General features: G+C 38.8%; 1 protein-coding gene across 4 annotated transcripts in view; it reads right to left on the reverse strand.

Annotated features, from left to right (window-relative positions):
* Positions 1 to 19954, reverse strand: part of sox6 (SRY-box transcription factor 6) — a 143960-nt gene that overhangs the window by 92965 nt on the left and 31041 nt on the right. For all 4 annotated transcript variants that reach the window (XM_032561022.1, XM_032561021.1, XM_032561024.1 and 1 more), the window contains 2 exons: positions 4427 to 4664; positions 996 to 1206 (listed from right to left, as the gene is read on the reverse strand). In XM_032561022.1, the coding sequence (XP_032416913.1) occupies positions 996 to 1206; positions 4427 to 4664 (449 nt within the window). The remainder of the gene's footprint in view (positions 1 to 995; positions 1207 to 4426; positions 4665 to 19954) is intronic.

Raw genomic sequence — 19954 nt, forward strand, 5'->3', positions numbered from 1 at the left:
TGAGAAACAATACGTGAAATTTCAGCAAATAAATTGTGTTTATTTTTTCCCTGTGGAGCCTAGGCTGATTGCGCTCTCTGATAATATCTAAATAATAACACAAACAATCAGTCATCGGAGGGTGTGGCGGCATAATTATCTGGTGAGAGGTCTGTGATGCTCTGTTACAAAGATCGCCACATGCATACTTAAAAAAAGAAGTGGCAAATTATTTTTAGGCTAACAGAGGTCTAATTTATTCGTCTGATGAAGTGCTTAAGCTAAGAGCTCCCCAGACACTAAATGAGACACATGCGTTCCCAAGGGGGTTTAACATTTGATTGGATGTAGTTATATTACTACAGCCTTAATTAAGAAGGGGGATGTGTTTCAGAAGCTCTTTCAAATATTTGTTTTTCCGCCATACTCTTGATAGACTCCAGGCTGTAGGAGGGAAAGCCAAGAAGGGTGTAACGGGCGGAGATACGACAGAGAACTCACTATCTTATTACAGGAGAGGATTTCTTGTTCTCACTGTCACTGCTTGGTTTGAAAAAAAAAAGAAAAAAAGAAAAAGTTGAACTAATTAGTCACATTAATCAGGTGAGATCTTCGAAAAGGTCCTGGGCTATTTGAGGGAAGTTACCTTTCATGTATGCTCAGAGCGAAAAGTGTTCTGTGTTGCAAAATAAAAAAGAGGTAATGTTCCTGGCATCAGGTCAGCACTCTGAGTTTTATAGTCAAAGAGTTTTTCTTGGCATGAAAGAGGACCACACTTATGCCGAAGTGTGCTGCCACACAGTCTTTGTCATATTGGAAGAGGTTCAGAACAAAGTGGAAATACTGTAGCGTCATTGATCCCAACCTGTGTGAGCCTGACTAAATGTGTGAGGTGGAGAGGAAAAAGAGAGCGGAGGCAGACAGTCGGTGAATATTTGGAAAGAGTGGGATTAGATGGTAGGAACAAGGCCTTCCTAGACTCTCACTCCAAATCACACTCACACAGGGAGACATACCATCTTGCTCTGTCTTTGTCATCTCCTCCAGCTTCTTTTGCTTCAGCGAGTCCACAACGTCTGCCAGGCTTCCTTTGCGGCGCTCCGGAGTCCCGAATGCTGATCCGCTCAGCATGTCACTCCGCTCCCGGGCCCCCTCCTCAGGTTTGTGTGGAGAAGTGGAATTGTTCCGGAAGGAGTACAGGGAACATACTTTATTGCTGTCAGGTTCCTATAAGACAAAAAAAAAAAAAAAGTCAAGAGAGGAGGTAAGAGGAGGGATGTGTGTTTAATGATAAGCCTGTTGCGCTACTGTCATAGCTTTTTGAGCTTTTAGACAATTTTTTCATTCAAATGTCGTGATTGCTAAAGGTATTTGAGTGTTGGGATGATTTGGCCACATCAAATGGCTCAACTCTGGCTTTTATGCACGAGCTTCTGATTTTCAACAGCACAATCTATTCTGGTAAATAAGACGTGACAAGTGAAAAATTGAGATGAAATGATGAGGTACCTTTTCATAGAGCCAATCCATAATCTGTTAAGGCTTTACTATTCATCTGCACTATCTATACAGTGAAACCTTCAAACTAAATTGCTGTTTGAGTGCATTTGTGTAAAGATGACTGCTGTGTAATTTGCTCATTTTCTAGAAAAGGACTGTTCTTAGCTGAGTGCCTGAAGCATTCGTAAATCTGCATCCTGTCTCAGAGGTTGTTGTTTTTCTGTCCCACCTGTGTATGGTTTAGTATTTAACCGGGGTTCCATCTCTGGCTGACTGGCTGAGTGCTCCCTGTGCACAAACAGAGACACGAAGAAAAGGGGGGAAAGAATGGGGGAGAATATTTTGGGAGTGCGTAATCGGCACACAGACCATGGCTGAGGCCTGCGTTTGACAGAAGGTAGTGTTAATTATGGTTTCTGGAGTCTGAGAAAGCAGAAGGTAGCTGTGCAGCCAGAAGTTGGAGCCTTTAACGGGGGAACAGTTATCTCTGATTTAAACTTTGGCCTGCTTGCTGAAGAGAATAAACACAGCAGACATCTGTATCAAACACATGCTGCACATTTATCATAGAAAAGTGTGATAACATGGGATATTACAGCTGTTACTGAAGGATACAACATTGAAAGCCAGACAATCCCAAATAAAGACGGTCAGGAATGCAGAAAAATGGGCCATTATGTGCCAAAATCTCATCCCTGTGTGGTATGTCGAGCAAAGGAGCACAGGGCGGTTTGGTACCAAGCGGCAGAGTGGCACGGCCGTGGCACAGCACCTCCCAGGGCTGAGCTGAATGGCTATGCAGCCTAGCAGAGACAGTGGAGAGCGCTTGAGGGGAGTGGAGAAGTGCTGGGTTAATCAGCTGGCATGAGTTCAGGGCACAGCCCACACAGGCGCATGGCACTGCAATGGAGCCAGGTAATCAGCAAAGGCAACTCTTGTTCCTTCCACCTCAAGACTTCACCTCTCCTTTTTCTTATGCTTTCGCTGTAGCTCTCTGTTTTACCTTCTCCTGTTTTGCTCATTTTGTCTCGTGCTGTTTTTTGTCTTTTCATTCTGGTATTTCTTAGTTTAATCCACGAACAGTAAAGACATAACAATAAAAGTGTCAAAATAAGGGGAAAGAAATTGTGAGAAGGTTTTATAACCGGGAACTAAAATGTATTCTTACCTTGAATAACCTCTGCAGATGATTTTTAAGTTCACTCCCTTAATATATTACAGAATAATGCCCAAGTTGTCCAAAATAAACAAAATCTGCAAAGCTGCATCCAACATCTATCAAAGACCGAAAACTCCCAACATAATGTTACGATCCGTACTTCATTTTCTATTCCTTCTTCTTCCCTCAACATAGGAAGTACTATTGCTTCAGTGCTTCTGTGTTTTTGTATTGTCTCTGCTCTGACCTAACAAAATTTGAGTCTGCCTCAGTGGATGGTCGCTCATGCAGAGCCAGGTTCTGCTGGAGGTTTCTTAAAGTTAAAAGGAAGATTTTTCTCTTCATTGTCACCACATGCTTGCATGGGACGACAGATTGTCGTGAAGTCAACCACATCATGCAGTTGGCTGAGCTTCCATAGATGAGAAATGTTTTACCACTGACAGATACAACATCAACTGACTAATGAAATTACGATGAAATTGCTCTGTGTGAAGCTATGTACCTGGATTGTGTTGGCATAAACTGAAATAATCTGAAGAGAATTTGAACTCTGTTTTCTGAGGACTCAAAGGATTCAAAAACTATGGCATGTAACAGTGAATTATATGAAATTTTCTGACACATGAATTTTATATAAACTAAACCATTTTTTGTAGATGCCTGTCAACAGCTACAGAAATTGTTCCCGAGTTAATTATTCTTCCTGTCCTGTTCACTTGCAATCATCATGAAGCTATGTCTGCTACAGGACCTGTTCATGTATGTGTTGTGCTGCAATGCTGAGGAGGGTCTCAGCAGCCGGATGCAAAGTTACTTCAGAGGCCCTCTGGGTCTCTTTACCAGAGACCCGACTGTCACAGACAACCACCTGCCTCCTGCATCTACAGCCCACTAGTGTATCTGTTCTTCCTTGCTCTGCTCACATCAAAACTGCTCTAGACTTGGAATGTACATGGTCCCCCGGGGCCTTGCTGTTTTCCTGCTGTGGATCTCCGAAAAGACATTTCTCGAACAGCAACAAAAACCAAAGCATGCATATTGGGGTACAAAAGTTTACCTTTACACCTTATCTGACTTCATTCTGTAAGTCAACATTCAGAAAAGAGTGTTGGATCATCTGTTTGACCCTCAAATAGTGACTCATAGTGTGGTGTTTTTCAAATATTCCCTTCTGAAGACAGCAGCTCTAAAGGTTCTATGGCATTAAGGAACCATAAGGCTGGTACAATGCAGGATAAAGCTTCTTTGTGCAAGCTAGAAACAATGAAAGCCTTATCATTTTGTATTTGAAACCTCAGGGAGGGCATAAGCAGAGTAGTTTTCAATAATAGGCATTTTCTTTAGTTCTCTTTTGCAAGGCTTTCCTTTTATGCTTAAATTCCCACCACAAAGGCATCAAAACTAGAAGTAAAAAGAGTTGAAACACTTTTTGAGACACATAGAAAACTTACTTTTCTCTTCTAAAAATTCACTGGATCTTTTGAGGCACTCAGGTATGAGATTTTTCTCTTGTTATTTCTAAAGGGAATGTCTTTGTGATTTCACACTTCAACATATCAGTGGATTTCAGTGCAAACACAGTTTATTGCTATTCATTTTTAACATTGCCAGAAGCAAAGGTGATTCTTTTTTTTCCCTCAACTATCACAGCTAAAGTCAAACAAGGTGCTAATGGCTCAGTGTGTTTCTTTCTTTTCCAGCTATTTTATCCATAGAAAGATTTTTTTTTTTTTCAGAGGACTGCAATAGATTGAAATTTTGCAGTGTGTTGTGTGCATGTCTTACCATGCGCTGCTGTGCTGACACCAGGCTGTCCCAGTCACTCTCTGGTGGCACGCTGCTGAGCGGCTGCATTTCATCGGGGGCTTTGCCGTGGAGCAAACTGTGCAGGGGCAGCTGAGGTGTGCCATGGGCCTCTGCGCTTTCATCTTTCTCCCATGACAAGTGCTCCTGACTCATAGCATCGTCACCATCAACCACAGATGCAAAAGGTGATGTGGCTTGCTTAGAAGACATGACTCTGCTGCAGGGCAACAAAACAAAAGTAGAGAAAAAGACATGAAATTCTGTCACAAACTCCAATTCCCGAATATCACCAGTCCCTATGCGTGTTGCTGGTCTGTTCTGCATGTCATCGAGTCCCTGATCTAGTTCAGTTCAGATGGATGACTTGATATTCATTTGGAATCGTGTCCTTTGGATCTGCCCTAAACTCTAACAGAAGGTCAGCCAATAAGTAGGACCGCATCCCCATAAGAAGTGAAAAATCAGATTTTTTTAAACAAATTTTCTAAGGTATTTTTAAAAGAACGATTTATTTTCTTACCTTTCTTTTTCATGCACTGTCTGACTAATCTTCCACTTGGTTTTGTCCTTCAAACATCTTTAATTTTCCTTGTTTGAGGTGATTTTACTTTGAAGCAATCAGACCCAAACAGCCAATTTTATTTAGAATAAAAGTACCCTTAAAAATACCAGAAGCTGGGAACTATTCAAAAATCCGGTGCGTGCTTTCATGAATATCACAGTGAAAGACATACTTGACAAATCAGGTGGAAAGAAAACAAATTTTAATTTTAATTTATGTCGGCTTTTTACAACCCAGCCTTTTTTCTGTTTGAGTGTTTTTACTATTCACACAACCAGTTCCATATTTTTTCACAATTAATGAGGTCACACTCATGCTGTATGTTACAATGAATGAGATTAAACACTGTGCAAGAAAATCTAATTATGCATTTGACAATCAATTAAAAAGGGAATAATGTGGCCTTCCTGTGTTATAAAGTGCAGAAAGGAAGCTGGATCATATTTAGTTTTTAATAATATAATTCTCCAGTTTTTGCTTGTTTTATTTATTTATTTTTCTATTTATTTTCAGTTGCAGGATATATAGACTAATATAAACTATTCAAAACTCAATATTGTAATGTTAAGCAGACAGGTATTTTAATATTTGAATGACATAGGAAGTGGAACATAGATTTAGTGGTATGGATTCACAGGTCTTTGTTTTAATGGTTTTTTTCAAACATACTTGAAATACTTTACATTTTGTCACATTACATCTATGAAGCGCATGTGATTGACAAACACAGAACTGTGCACAAGTATGACAAAATAATGAATGACAATAAATGAATTACTTCTATCTAAAAATCTAAAAGGTGTTGTGTGCAAATGTATTCTGCCCCATGAGTCAATTATTTCCAGAATCAACTTCTCTTGCAGTTACAGCGATGCGGTTTTAGGGTATAACTCTACCCTTAAGTAACCTGAATTTCTCCCCATTTCTTTCACAAAAAAGCTTAAGAGCAGTCAGACTGAATGAAGAGTGAACCTAAGTATTCCCACTGATTCTGCTTTGCTTTAAACTTTTTCATTGTAGCTCTGGCCATATATTTTAGGTTGTTCTGCTGAAAGGTGAACAAGTATTTTTTTAGTGGTATTATTTTACCACAAAAATATTCTCGAACAAATTTTCTTCAACAATAACCCTGTATCTAGCTTTGTCTCTTTTTAAACTACCTCTGTAAGTTTTCCTGCTCCCAAAGCATGATGCTGCCACCACCATTTCTTATAGTGGGAATGGTCTTAGTTTTCCATCACACTTAGCAATTTGCATTTATGAAAAAAACATTGTCAGTCTTATCAGACCAGAGCACCTACTCACACATTTCCCCCAAATCTCTATATGGCCAGCAGAAAACATGCTCTGCAGCTACACAATCATACGTTACATTCTGTTGGACTATCACAAAACATGGCGATTAAACTCATCGATGTTGGAGATTACTACATGACAGGATGTAAAAAAGCTCAAGGGGAACTGGCATATTTGCCATACCCTACTAGTCATAAAACCAAGTATTTCTTATGATAAACTTCATCACTGATCACCATCTGCCCTGTTCTCCTGCTCTATCCACAGGGGTCAGTGTGACAGCACTTTACTTCCACTCTTAACTTACTAGTAGAGCATAGGGAGGGGGGTATAGAGGGGACACTCAAGGCTGAAGCAGAGCATGGTGCTGTGGTGTCCTTGCACTCTCTGCTGAAAGCCAAGCATTACAAGACAAGCAAAGATATGCTCTATGTAAGAACAGATATTTTACTAATAAGGACTTAAGGTTTGATGGTTCTTGGTCTTACTCACTGACACATGAGATCTTTTATCTATGCCCACATTAAGCGGAATTACTATCACAATTTGTTGGCATGCCAATGGGCTAAAAACATATAATGGACTGAAAAGCAAAACAAGAAACTAGAAGCAGAGTAATACAAATATTTCATAATGGAACAGGAATATCTGAAGTTCCCAAAGAAATTGTGTTTGGAGCCAACCTTTTTGATTAGCAGACCTGAGCTCGTCTCTGTCTCCCGTCTTTCAGCCTCCGTGCTCAGAAGTGTCGTTGGCTGTATTTTTAGTGGAACTTAGCCTTCAATTTTAATCAGCCATTAAATTGTTTCCTGCAATTATATCTGATCGAATCGTAGCTCAAAACTGTGTGCTGTTAATTGAAAATCAAGAGTCAGAGCAAAGTTTAGCGCACGTGTTTAACAGTAGGTGGAATGGGGGGTTCACGTGTGTGAGTGGTGGGAGCGGGCCGATCACGTAGGATCCAGCGTATTTTTTATTCATGCACCCAAAAAGCTTGAGCCTGAAGCGAAACAAGCACCTCGTCTTCAATGGAGTGTGAGCGCGAAACAAAGCACTGCTTTTGTATTACACAGTAAATCAAGTGGTATTATTTTACCACTAAAATATTCAGTCTCTGAGGCACTTTTACTTTGGTCTCCAGCCATCAGTCAAACTGCTGAGGCGTGAGCGAGGGAAGACGATAGACAGGGAGCAAAGAAGAGAGGGAGCAGTGGAGACTCCATGCTCCTGTAACATGTGTCTACAGCAATCTTGTTAAAGAATGCAACAGATCTGCAGCAGGCTCCATAACAGTATTTGTCAGCAGGAGTTAATAATTTATTAGCAGCGCTGGGAGGGCTGCGCTCAGGCAGCTAAAGAGTGGGGAGAAATCCTTCTGCCCCACCCCCATCTTCTGACAAGCCCCATACAATACTACCTCATATTATTGAAGAGGAAAAGGGGAAGAGTGGCAATAATTCTCTGAAAATATCTTAGGGCAAGCGTACAGTATTTTCCTCCTCTTCTTTAGAGTGGGGATCACAAGGCTCTGAGATCTAAAGGGGTACGTGTGCAGTAGATCGGTGCTGACACAACAAAGCCTTTGGATGAGGTGCAAAAAAAGAAAAAGGGTAGAATTCATTTGAATGTGGTAAAGCATGTGGAAACTGATCGTATGTTTTGATGGAATAGGTCTGTTATCTCTGTTGGCCTCCATGCACGCAAAATAAAATGAGCAAAACAGCCCTGTTTGAACAGCTGTACTGTATTCTTCAAATAGCCCCATATACATTAATTATTCAAATATAAAGGAAATAGGCTTATACTTTCACACACCAGAACCGAAAATGTGTACAGTTGATAAATTAGATCCAAATTATATTAAGCAATAGGCACGATTTTCCTTAAAGACAAAGCCTGGGTCACTTTGAAGACCTATGGCAGCGATGAGACAGGGTCAGATAAAGAAGCAACATGGTCTATATATAGCTGACAATATTGCGCACATTTGAAGGATTAGGACTTAAGTTCTCTAGCCACAGGCTCATGTGGCCTGGAATGCTTTGAGTCATGAATTGTTCCCCGAGATAATGTTTCATCATCGTGCAAAACAGCCTCTGCCTAATTGGTAAGTATTAGAGGGGTGCTGTGCGCCGCTCATCTCAGGGGTCTTGTGACTGCTGGGCCATGTGTCCCCAGCTATCCCATTTCCTCTTTCATCATAAAAGGGTCTGGCCTGCTTTCGCCTGCCGTATCTGCTCTTTCACACTGTTTACCTTTTATAGACAATGGTGATAAGTAACCCCACACCGTCCCTCCTCCACCATCACTACTACCCCCTCTTCCCACCCACTGGTCTGGTTTAGTGCTGCCGTGGATCTTCGGGCTTTGATTGGGAAAAAAAGGTTTGCAAGAATAGAACAGAGAATAGAATAAATAGATATAAATAATTTATATAAAATAAAGAAAATTTGAACAGGAAAGGTGAATAACTGGAAATAAACGGTATAATTGTACACAAATAAACTCGTGTCCCTAATAATAGGACACAAAGAAGAAAGAGATAAATTGTTTTAAAAGTTATAAATTTGTGTTCATTCAATTCAAAAAGCAGAACAAGCATTCAGGCAAAATAAAAATTAAGATCCACTTAACAAACTTGCAACCAATCCCAAATTGCTGAAATTAATTGGAGGTAAAGTTGTGATTAAAAAAAACAAAACAAAACAAAATGAAGGATGCAGCCCATATAAACAGAGATAAATTAAGTGAAACTTTCATCAGATGATTACAGTGTGATTCTTTTGTCACACTTTTAAAAAACCCTATTAACATAATCTGAAAGAAACCCATAAAAATATGTTTAGAAAACTTATTCAGAAAGGTTAATTTTTTTTTTTATTTACTCTGTTAATCTTTTTTTTTAACATTATGAAAATGTGCATAAGTGTTTTTATAGAAACATGAGTCCTTTTCATACTCTCCATAAACCAAGCTGAACACTTTCAATAAAACTAATAATGATTTAAAATCATTCTTACTGTCATGCAAGTAAAATCAAATTACACGCAGAAACTAGTTCTGGGACTCTGTGTGTATGCACGTTGGCGTGTGCGTGAGAGAGAGAGAAAAAAGTGGGAAAAAAAAGTCATCTATGTGTTTCCCTTCAGGGGTTCCTCGTGTTCTAACAGGTGTCGTGGTTGGGTTCCTCTGGGTTCTTCACCTGCCATAATGAGATATAACTACCTGACAGCTCCCAGCTGGAGGAGCACTGACACAGAATCCACCGTTTAGCACAATTAAATTATCACCCTCCATTGTAATTGTGCCATGCTGTGCAGCAGCCAGGTTTCTTGGATACATAATCAGCCCTTAATGTGGGCCCTATGTTGTGTGCACCGTCTTCCATTCATGGAAATGTGCATGTTTGCACATACTTGCTTGTTGCATAATGCCTGCCGTTTTAAAACGAGCTGAATGAAAAGAAAAAATATATATTCTTTTTTTGCCGGACAGAATACTTACATAAAGATATAAAAGTGTGGCTCAGAAATTGCTAATTTTCCCCTCCAACTGCCGTACAGAGACGGCAGAATTGTCTAAATGAATTTGTTTAAATTGTTGCTCCATTATTGTTGACCTTCCCCTGCAAAAAGTCAACTCAATTACGGTGGCACTTCATCTTCACTTCACATTCTCTCCTGATACCTTCTCCATTAGAAACCGCTGCCGTTGCCACAGTTAAAATCCACACTCAAATGATAGCCACCCAGAGCAAATTAAGCAAGCCACCTGAAGTGCACACTTTACATATTGAGCAGAGCATTGATAATTACTTTGCAGGGGAAATTATTTGCAATAATATGTTGCTAGAGGAGCTTCCTTACAGCTCACTTTAAACACTCGCGCAGCTGCCGTGACAGCGTGGTTGGTATCCTTGCCCCCCCCCCAAGGCAAAGAGTGATGCAGGTGTGAGAGTGCTTAAAAGTCTCTGTCTGTCTAATCGGGAAGGGTCGATGAGCACTCACAGGCCCAATCCCTCCGCCTCCTTCTCCTCCTCTTTCAGTCCCCCGTGCCATCGGCAATTTTTTTCTGATCCCAGAATACAAGCTCAGACCTTGATGGCATAACAGCCTCTCAGTTCTGCAGGACACACACAAGTTTACTCATGCGTATGCTCTCGGACATAAAAAAAAAAAAAATTGTTAATGGCCTTTTCTCAGCACAGATGACTAGCTGGAGGAGGATGCATTAAGGTGAAATGAATACAATATGCTCACAAAGTATTGTGTTCTTTTCTCCTCTCTTTGGGCCTGTTTACTATCAAAATATTTTGTACTGCTACTGCAGCACTTGAGCAAATCTTACAGAGAGACAAGCCATCAAGTAACATAACTGAATTTGATGAGCAACAGTGGAGCTTTGCGGTTTCCCTCGTGGTTGACAGTAAGTTATGAGCCCTTTGTGAGCGGCAGAAGGAAAACAGAGACTGGTATTTGGCAGGAACTCAATAATAAAGAAATCTTCTGTTCGTGCAACCTGAACTATTTTGATGGAAACAATTGAGAATTGTTTAAGGAAAGAAAAAGAAACAGTGACAGATGACATATAGAGCAGGGCGCCGTTTCTGTAAAAATCTTAAACAAAGCTCCATTTAGATGAGGCCCATTCTGGCATTTGCAAGTTTCTCAGTGCAGTAAAGAATGCACTTAAAATGTGGAGTAATATCTGGCACAGCTGCCAAAGAAATAATGGAAAGGCTCACACACAAGTGGCAGGATGCGGTTTTTCCAAATGTTGTATGCTTCACAATTCTAATTAAAAAAGTTTATTTTCTGTTGTCTTTCTGCCTTTTTTATTGTTAGAAATAAAGACGTTGCCTTTCGTGTTACTCATAATCTCATACTGATTTAGATTATAGGTTGAAAATGTAAACCTTATTTTGCTTTGGCTCTAATTGTGTTCGCTAAAAGAACAGTGACATTTATTAGTGGAGTTTTACAGTCGCGCAGAAGAGAACTGGCCTTTTCACACCCTTTTTTACTTTTTCACATTTGTCACATTAAAGTCAGAAACTTAACATGTATTTAGATTTTACAGACATAATACAAAGTAATGCATCATTGCAAAATACAACCAATAAAATCATAAAAAGTTGTGTTTTTAATCCACCAAATTAATACTTAGTGGAACAATTTTTCACCATCATTTTATCACATCTGGAGATTTAAATGTTTGCCCATTTACAAAATAGTTCAGGTTCCACAATGCTACAGTTTTGTTTTGCTGAGAAAACCTTGTGTTCAGGCAGTGTTAATCCAAAATATTCAACTTCGATCTGTGAGCAGACCTCATTCCTGCATGTTTCTTGCATCCCTTTTATAGGCTTCATTTAACTTATTATTAGCTTATTTAGCTTTATTTCTACAACAGTCTTTCTTCTCGTAATTATTTCATAAAGGCTGAAACAAATATTTTTGTTGTCAAAATATTTGTGTTGTCCCCACTAAGCAGTGGATCTCTGTAGTTCTGCCAAGTTACCATGGACCTCTAAACTGCTTCTCTGATTAACATTCTTTTCATAATAATTTATGAGGACAATGCTTCCTTGGTAGGTCAATTTCAGATAATAGAGCAGTGTTATATGAAATGTCCAAAGTTGGGATATTTTTTAAAACCTAACCTTGACTTAAAACACAGCCTTATCCTGAAGCTGTATGGATTTAATGTTCTCTGACAAATCTCTGAGGCTTTTGCAAAACAACTGCTTTATACAGAGAGTGTTTTTTTATTATTATTTTATGCAATTGGTTGCATTAAATTTTTTTAACTGTATCAAATTAAAGAGGGTGGATGATGACAAAGGTAAATCACGCTTTAATATTTTTTACTTGGAACATTTTGTACGCTGTGACTGAGTTTTATTCCACTCTACAATTATTTTCTGCCTGTCACTGTCTGTACAGGTATTGTTTTAACTTGACAAAATATAGGGATTTGAGGAGAGTCTGCACACTTCAGCAAGGACTGTACCTTTTATACAAGCCTTTTTATTCCCCTTCTTTGTCTGAAGGTCTCTGAATATTAGAAGAACTGGGTTATAGTTGGGCTGAGTAACCACCTTTCATGTGACACATCAATTGGAAAATCAAAACAGGGGTAGTTCATTTGCTCCACCCAGATGAGGCCATCTACTGTAGCTGTGCCATGATGAATAGGGGTCAGGCAAGCCACACCTCAAAGATTTATGATTAAGGCTTATTATGTTGGGAAAACTGACATTGATTGCTGATTTAAACTGCTGAAACCAATTAATTTGCTGGGGCTGAATAGAAAGCATGGTCAACAGTGTGTGTCATTCTGACAGGTTGGATAGGATGAAGCCAAATGAATGGCTGGTGCCTGGCTCTGTTTGGAGGTGGTTAAAACCTACAACGTGTGATTGACAGCCAAAACAGAAAGAGAGAGAGAATCAGAGGAAAAACTCTCAACAGGAAAAAGAAAAGGGTAGATGTGACGGAGGGAAAAAAAACCCAGAAGCTTCGGCCACTGATCTGGGTAATTGCCTAAAAATTTGCTTCACCACAAAGACATGTACATGGTGCTGTTCTAGCAATGCTGAAATGGTTTCATTCACGGTGTGGCACGGAGAAAACCCAAGTAAATGAATGTGAAACATGGCTCTAATATAATCAGAGAGCTGACAGACATGGTCGAACAGAAAAATGTGCTGCATTTCCACGCTGAGGAATTGGGTACTGTAGTGGATTAAATGCTGACTGAAACACGAAATGTCTCACCAGTGGCTTCGACGCCTCTCTGCCTTCATCCAGAGCAAACACCATTAAAACTGTACCTAACAGAGTCTATTCCTAATGTGTTTTTAGGCCATTTTACTCTCAGCTGTATGTTATTTTTTCTGTGGTTGTAGGCAGTAGTGTGTGTTTACTGATACCTTCCACTTTGTGTTGGTTTCGCAGTTCTTTTGTAGGCTTGCTCAGACAACACAAGCGCCATGACAGGGTTCCAAAATGAAATCATTAACTAAATTGCTTTCTTAAAAAGCCACAAGTGTGCAGCAGGATTTGTGTGTGTTTGGCTGCGGGCCACGGGCCTCTGGTTCTCAGGCAGTAGTGCCCTGGCTCTGTTGTGGTTTCTTGCCACCACAGTCATTATGCTCAGCCTCAGCTGAGCACAATGCAGTGATGCAGCGCGCTTCGCCTCACTCCCTGGGATAAAAGTAAAATCATTTGAATAACAACAGGAATTTACTTTGTATATGAAAAATTCACGTCACAAGAAGGAAATAAAAATCCTAAGAACACCAAAGGGAAAAATAAAATGTGCGTACAGAAACTCTAATTTCATAGATATTATGCAACAATCTTTCAGAAAAGGTTGCTAATCTGCCTGAGATAGGTTTCAATAAACAAAGCAAATAGAAAGGAGAGCAGATAGTGAGTGAAGGACAGACAAATATTTGATAAGAAGATAGAGGCTGCAGCTAAGCTGTGTAGAAAGGTAGCTGAGGACTCAACGGACATACACACACACACACACACACACACACATGCCTAAGCACAAACCCCGGCTGTCTATCTGCACTGACCTAAAGGTAGCAGATGTGTATTTCACAGCCTGTGGAGTGTGTAACCATTCTGCAAACAATAGATGGGACTCGACAAAGGTCGCCACACTTGCAACACACTTTTTACAGTAAGAGGCAGGACAATTTCAGTGGTCACTTAGTAAATAATTTACCTTGTTTTACTGCAGAACTCTAAGGGATTTTTGCAGAAATTTAGAAGTTAGTTTGGACAGATAAGTCTGATTTATTTGTATTCCTAGCACAATTTTTTTTTCAGATGGAAAATAAGACAGGCATCACTCAGATGTTAATAAAACATTGTCAAAAAAAATTGTCCTCAAAATAAAAAGAAGTTTTTATTTACATTATGTTTAAAAATGCAGTGTTTTCAATGAAACATCAAAGCAAAATGAAACATCCTTATTGTTATTACAGCAATTTATTAGGCCTGGCCTGCATTTTGAACGTTTCTGCTGGTATTTTTATGACTTTTAGTGATGAACTTGATCTTTGAGGCCACAAGACCTCCTTACTGTCACGCTGGTCTTCAGCTTCCTACACAGATTGTTTATTAAATTGTGATAAAAATTTTAAGTTAACTTAAAACCTAAATCTGCCAGGGATATGACTAATTCTGATCTTGTATATTCTTTTAGTGCATCTGCAATTAGTCAGTTCCTATGTGAAAATATACATCTTTATATATAGTTATTTAAAGTTGGCAAAAGCAGCATTTACTGTTAAATAGAACTGAAAACTTTGACAGAAAAAAGAATCGAGTAAATAAATATCAATTAAGCCATCCACTTTATGGTTTCACATTGAGAACTCATTATGAGATTTAAAGTAGACATTTATTTATTTATTTGTTTGCATGATTACGTGCTGTGAACTCTGTTGTGCAGCTTCTATGCAATTTGTAAATCTTCTTCTCAAGTATTAGCCAGGCATATCCACTATAAATGGCAGCCACGTGACTAAAGCATAAATTAAAAATACAAAACATAGTTCTATGTGAATCTTAGCCAAAGAAATCCCCAAAGCGTTACTTTTTGTGTAAAATGTATCTTTTTTTGGAACTGTTGAGGAGCAAGTAATAAATCCAAAGTCTTTAGAAAGCTAGATTTGGCCAGCTAGATTTGCTGTCTTTAGACAGAAAAAATATATATATATATATATATTGTCTTATTTGCTTGCAAGCCAGGTTTTCAGGGAAGCGCTCTAAAAGCTATCAAAAGTTTAAGCGTTTCCCACATCCTCCTCTTGTGGGTGTGCCTGTAAAGTGCTTCACTCCCTCTTCTGAGAACCTCCATGGAATTGCATCATGGAATGGCGAGTATGATGGTAGCAATATACTGTAACATGGGGGAAATACCTAATTTTGGTTGATTCATAAACACCTTGTGAACTGACTGGTCTCAGACAAGTCTGTGCTTTGCTGGATTTTGGGTCTGAGGTGACCCAAAATCCGGCACACACAGGTACACACAATTTATGGTCATCCTTTCTTTTATTTCGTGCTTACGTTAGCCCTCTCTCATTATGAGAGTGGGTCTTCATCAGAGGCCCTTGTTTGGTACAGTTAGAGTTGATGCGATATGAACTGCACACCAAGAGTCAGCAGCGATCTGCATATTCAATAACTTCCGTAATTATATGCGCAATTCATCAGATGGGATGTGATTGCAGGGGAAGTGGAATAGAGTGGAATAGAGAGGAGCAGAGAGGTCTGATTCCTGGAGGACTAAAAGTCTAATCACAAAACTAACATGATAATTGAAATCTAAATTGAAAGGCTTTGCTCTCAGGGAGCATATGTCAGACATGGTGTGTAGAGGAGTTAGTGAGAGTGCAACAGAGGAAGAGAGAGAGGTGGGAAATATTTAAGTTAAATATGCCAAAAACACCATGAACAGAAAATAGTAAAAATATTTTTAAAAAATATTAAAATCTTCAAATATTCACCTAGCAACTCTCTATCTATCTAGCTATCTATCTATCTATCTATCTATCTATCTATCTATCTATCTATCTATCTATCTATCTATCTATCTATCTATCTATATATTCATATATATATATATATAATTTGTTGCCTATTGTTTGAGGGTCTCAAATTATAATTTTTTTTATTTATTTGTTTATTGCAGCACTTGTTTGATAAAAGACAAAACCATCATACTGTTGATCAGAAAGATCCTGTTTACATGACTCTGGCAAAAAAAAATTTCGTCCGTCTTGTCTTACATTTAACACAACGAACAATATGTTAGTGAGCATGTTTGAGTTTTTAAATTAATAAGTTATTTTAACCTTCTTTCTTTATTATTTGGGACCCAAAAAGGCTTTTATGTTGGCAAAAAACATAATCTCACCAGGTCATTTTACTAGAGACATTTTGTCTTCAGCTTTATCTCATACGCTTTGTCCTAGTTCTTTTACTTTTCCCCCCTTTGTCTGCTGGATGTCCTGAGCAGAGGATTCATATTCATCTCTCAATAACATTTAATTAGTTATGCCAAATTCATTAACCTGTACTGCTGTTCAGCTGGCCTTGGTCATAAATTTGCTTAATGTGAGCAGACGCTTTGCAGCTGTAATAAGGGACATTAAACTTAAAGAGAAGCACACACACTGTCCCTATCTAGTCATGGATCATTCAAACTTGTGTTTTAGAACAGCAGCATTCCTGTATGAGATACTTTAACAGGTTTTTCTATGAATCCCTACAATTTTTTTTATTTATGCCTACGTTTACAGCAATCCATTACTTATTCGGAAAAATTGTTCAACAGTAATTATGAGTTAAGATTAATCTTGATCTTGTGTTTCAAATTATTTTTGTTTGTCAGGTTTCAGCATATGGGACATGACTGGGAAATCAATGGAGCTTTGATAGCTTTTCTCTGCCCAGCTGGTCATTTTAAGCAGTAATAAATGCACAAAATAAGGTACTATTGTTAAAACAAAATAAATAGACAACCTTCACTGTCCTAGGTTAACACATTGACTTTCCTGTGGTTCTCTATCCCCCAGAGGTCTCGCCTAACAACTCCCACCAAAGAGTCTATTAGACCTGAATCCCACTTTGCTGTTAAAAAGGGTCCTGTCCTTTCAGCACACTCACTTCCCTGCTTTCTGTTTTTCATGGCATAGGTGGTAGAGGAACACAAGTTCATTGTTCCCTCGCAGATGGAAGTTGGAGTTACCAGGGTAACGGCTCTAATCCTCTCCTTTTTTTTTTACCATTTCTTTCATATTAACAGTCCATCGAGAGCTACCTTTTAAGTCACAGGCAAGGAGTGCTTGCTTACCCACTTTTAATTAGCCATGACTCTGTTTGCCAGGAGACAGCATGATGAGCTAATCGAAATTTACAAAATAATGACGCACTGCAAGAGGCTACTTCTTCCTCCTGCGTCCCGCTCCAAGAATAACAATAATGAGGCCATTATGGAGGATTGCACTTTAAAAAGGCTGTGCTGCCACCAAAACAGAGGACATAATTGTTCTAGTGTTTTCCATACAATCAACAACCCATTGTGGACTGACTTCAGAACGAGCAGAGCAAAGAATGGGTGTCATAATGATTGGTCTGTGCTGCCTTCAAGATGCTGTACAAAGTGCCCAGTGAGCTAGATAGACTACTGATTTTCTTGTGGATGAAGGCAACTGTCTGGTTTTGTATGAAAAATGTATTTTCTTCTTTTTTTTATGTGTGTATTGCCATTTATTGTGTGTGCGTTCCCCAGGCTATATCTAAGAACCCACCCCCAATTCATGCGATAAGATGCGAAGAACCTCAAAACAGTTGGAGAGATTGACCACATATGCACAGCTCCGTTTATGTTTTGCAGAGGGTCTAATAAAAGTGTCTGTGTTTCTAAAAGAAAATAAAAAACTGATTGTACTCATCAGCATACATTCAAAAAGTCAGCGTAGTTCAATCAGGCATGTCAGCTGAGCGTTAACTATGTCAGGATGGCTCAGTTTGAAAACCGCATGCCTGCACTTCAAACTAACTCCATTACAGAGCAGTTTAGGCCATCTTGAAATTAAAAAAGATCAACAGAGACAAAAAAAAAAACAGCAAAAAAAATTATTTAAAAAAAAGTTTCACATCCAATCTCGCAGGTGGAGAGCACGCTGCGGTTGCACAAACATGGCTCTGCAGCTATTTGTTGAGCTCCATTGTAATAGGGGAGAGGAGAAAACGGGGCTTGAGGGCAGAAGGAATGCTAAGTGGGCCCCTTAGTCTAGTCAACCTTCAGTGGGTTTCATTTATCTTCATCTTGTTAGGCTAAATTAATTAACAATCTCAATGTTACACACTTTCTCCTTTCATTACATCAAATAATGGCGAAAATGTAGAGGGAGGTCCTGCCCACTGGGAGTACACTGAGACTGAAGATCTCTCTGTCTGCCTGTTTCCCTCTCTCTCTGTTTCTCTCTCTCTTTCAGTCATTATCTCTCTGTCTTTCTGTTCACATATCTGCGCTTAGTTCCTTCCTGTTTCTCTCTTTTGCTCACTCTCATTTTCCCTCTCACTTTTTTGACTGCGCAAACAAAATGCTGATAAATACGTTGCCTAGACATAAAAAATTGATCTAAGGTGAAATCAACAAAGAGCAGCTAAGGAGACTGAATGACAAATCGTAAGACAGAAAACGTTTGGCTCAGTTCAGAGAATTTTTAAAACACTATTTACTAAAACCAGACAGAGAAACAAAAGCTTGAGAGTTGGGCTTAAAATGAAGACTCAAACTGTTTGAATTCCCAGTGTTCGCCACAATAACTGTGTAACAGGTTTCGTGTTTATTAAAAATGAAAGTGGTTTCATTTAGAGCTAATGCCAACTCAAAACCAACCTCATGACTCAACACATTAATGAAAGAAGGAGCATCTGTGATGAGGTACTAGAGCATAAAAAGTCAAAAAAACCAATCCGCTCTGGAGAAGATTTGTATGTGTGATACTGCTTAGAGAACTCACTTTTACCTAACTTTGTTTTTAGAATAAAGAAACTAGGATTCTTTAATGGAGAACGGTGCTTATCCACCTCTGCTTCTTTCCATTTCACCCCCTGCCTCAAAGCCCACTTCCCACTCCAGGACACAAGTCTTATCAAAGCAAAAAGGGCTAACCCTGAAGCAAAGCCTGCCTTTAATCTTGGCCCGATTGTCTGGGCCTCAATCAGTGTGCATAATATCTTTCTGCTGCTGCCTTTAATTAAAACTGACATTGACAGAAGGGTGTGCATTAGAGGTGCAATAAGGCATTGAAAAAAACTGAAAAACCTGTCACATATATTGGGAGAAAAAGGTAAGAAGCATTCGGTGAAGGATCTAATTTTTCTTTTTTTAAAATACTATCTCGTGTTAACTGTTCAAAATGTACGACACCGCTCATCTTTTTGGTTGCCCATTAAACTGGTTTCAACAGATGCTGAGAGATCCACTTTGTAGGATTGCTACAAAAGCAGAAATGAGAAATGGTAGCGCGTATTCAAAAATTAAACAAGTTTATTTCTGAATAACCATCAGCTACACCCCACCAAAGAAATTGGTGTCGTTTATATTGTACATTTTTCAGTTTGTATTTTACCTTTTAAACACGAAAACTGTAAATAAAGTTAGAATGTGATAATATAAACAATTAAAGGTAAGTGATAAGTTGCTTTTTCTCTTGTGCAACAGAATTTAGATTAAAAGGTTTGCTTAGTTCATAGATTTGCATGTGTTAAAAAAACGTCCTTGTAAAGCTAACTCAAACAGGATGATTTTGCTAAGAGTTTATTCCTCTTTTGGTGAAATGCTAAAATAAAATAGCCCCCCTCCCCCCACCCTCTTTTAAGGTAATAAATGTGAGATTCCATCTCTTTGAAAAAATAAAAACAATTTCAAATAGGCAAGACATTTTCCTATTGAATTCCTGAAGGACGCTTTGATGAGCAAGAGTAATGGTATCAAATTGTCCTTTCTTTTTAAAATGCCCCCAACCGTTCTGAGGGAGAAAAAAAAATGCTGTTAATTTAATCAAATAAGTGACCTTTTGAAAAAGAAATCAAAGAGGATTCATTAGC

The sequence above is a fragment of the Xiphophorus hellerii genome, chromosome 4, assembly GCF_003331165.1.
Source record: "Xiphophorus hellerii strain 12219 chromosome 4, Xiphophorus_hellerii-4.1, whole genome shotgun sequence".
NCBI classification, from domain to species: Eukaryota; Metazoa; Chordata; class Actinopteri; order Cyprinodontiformes; family Poeciliidae; genus Xiphophorus; species Xiphophorus hellerii.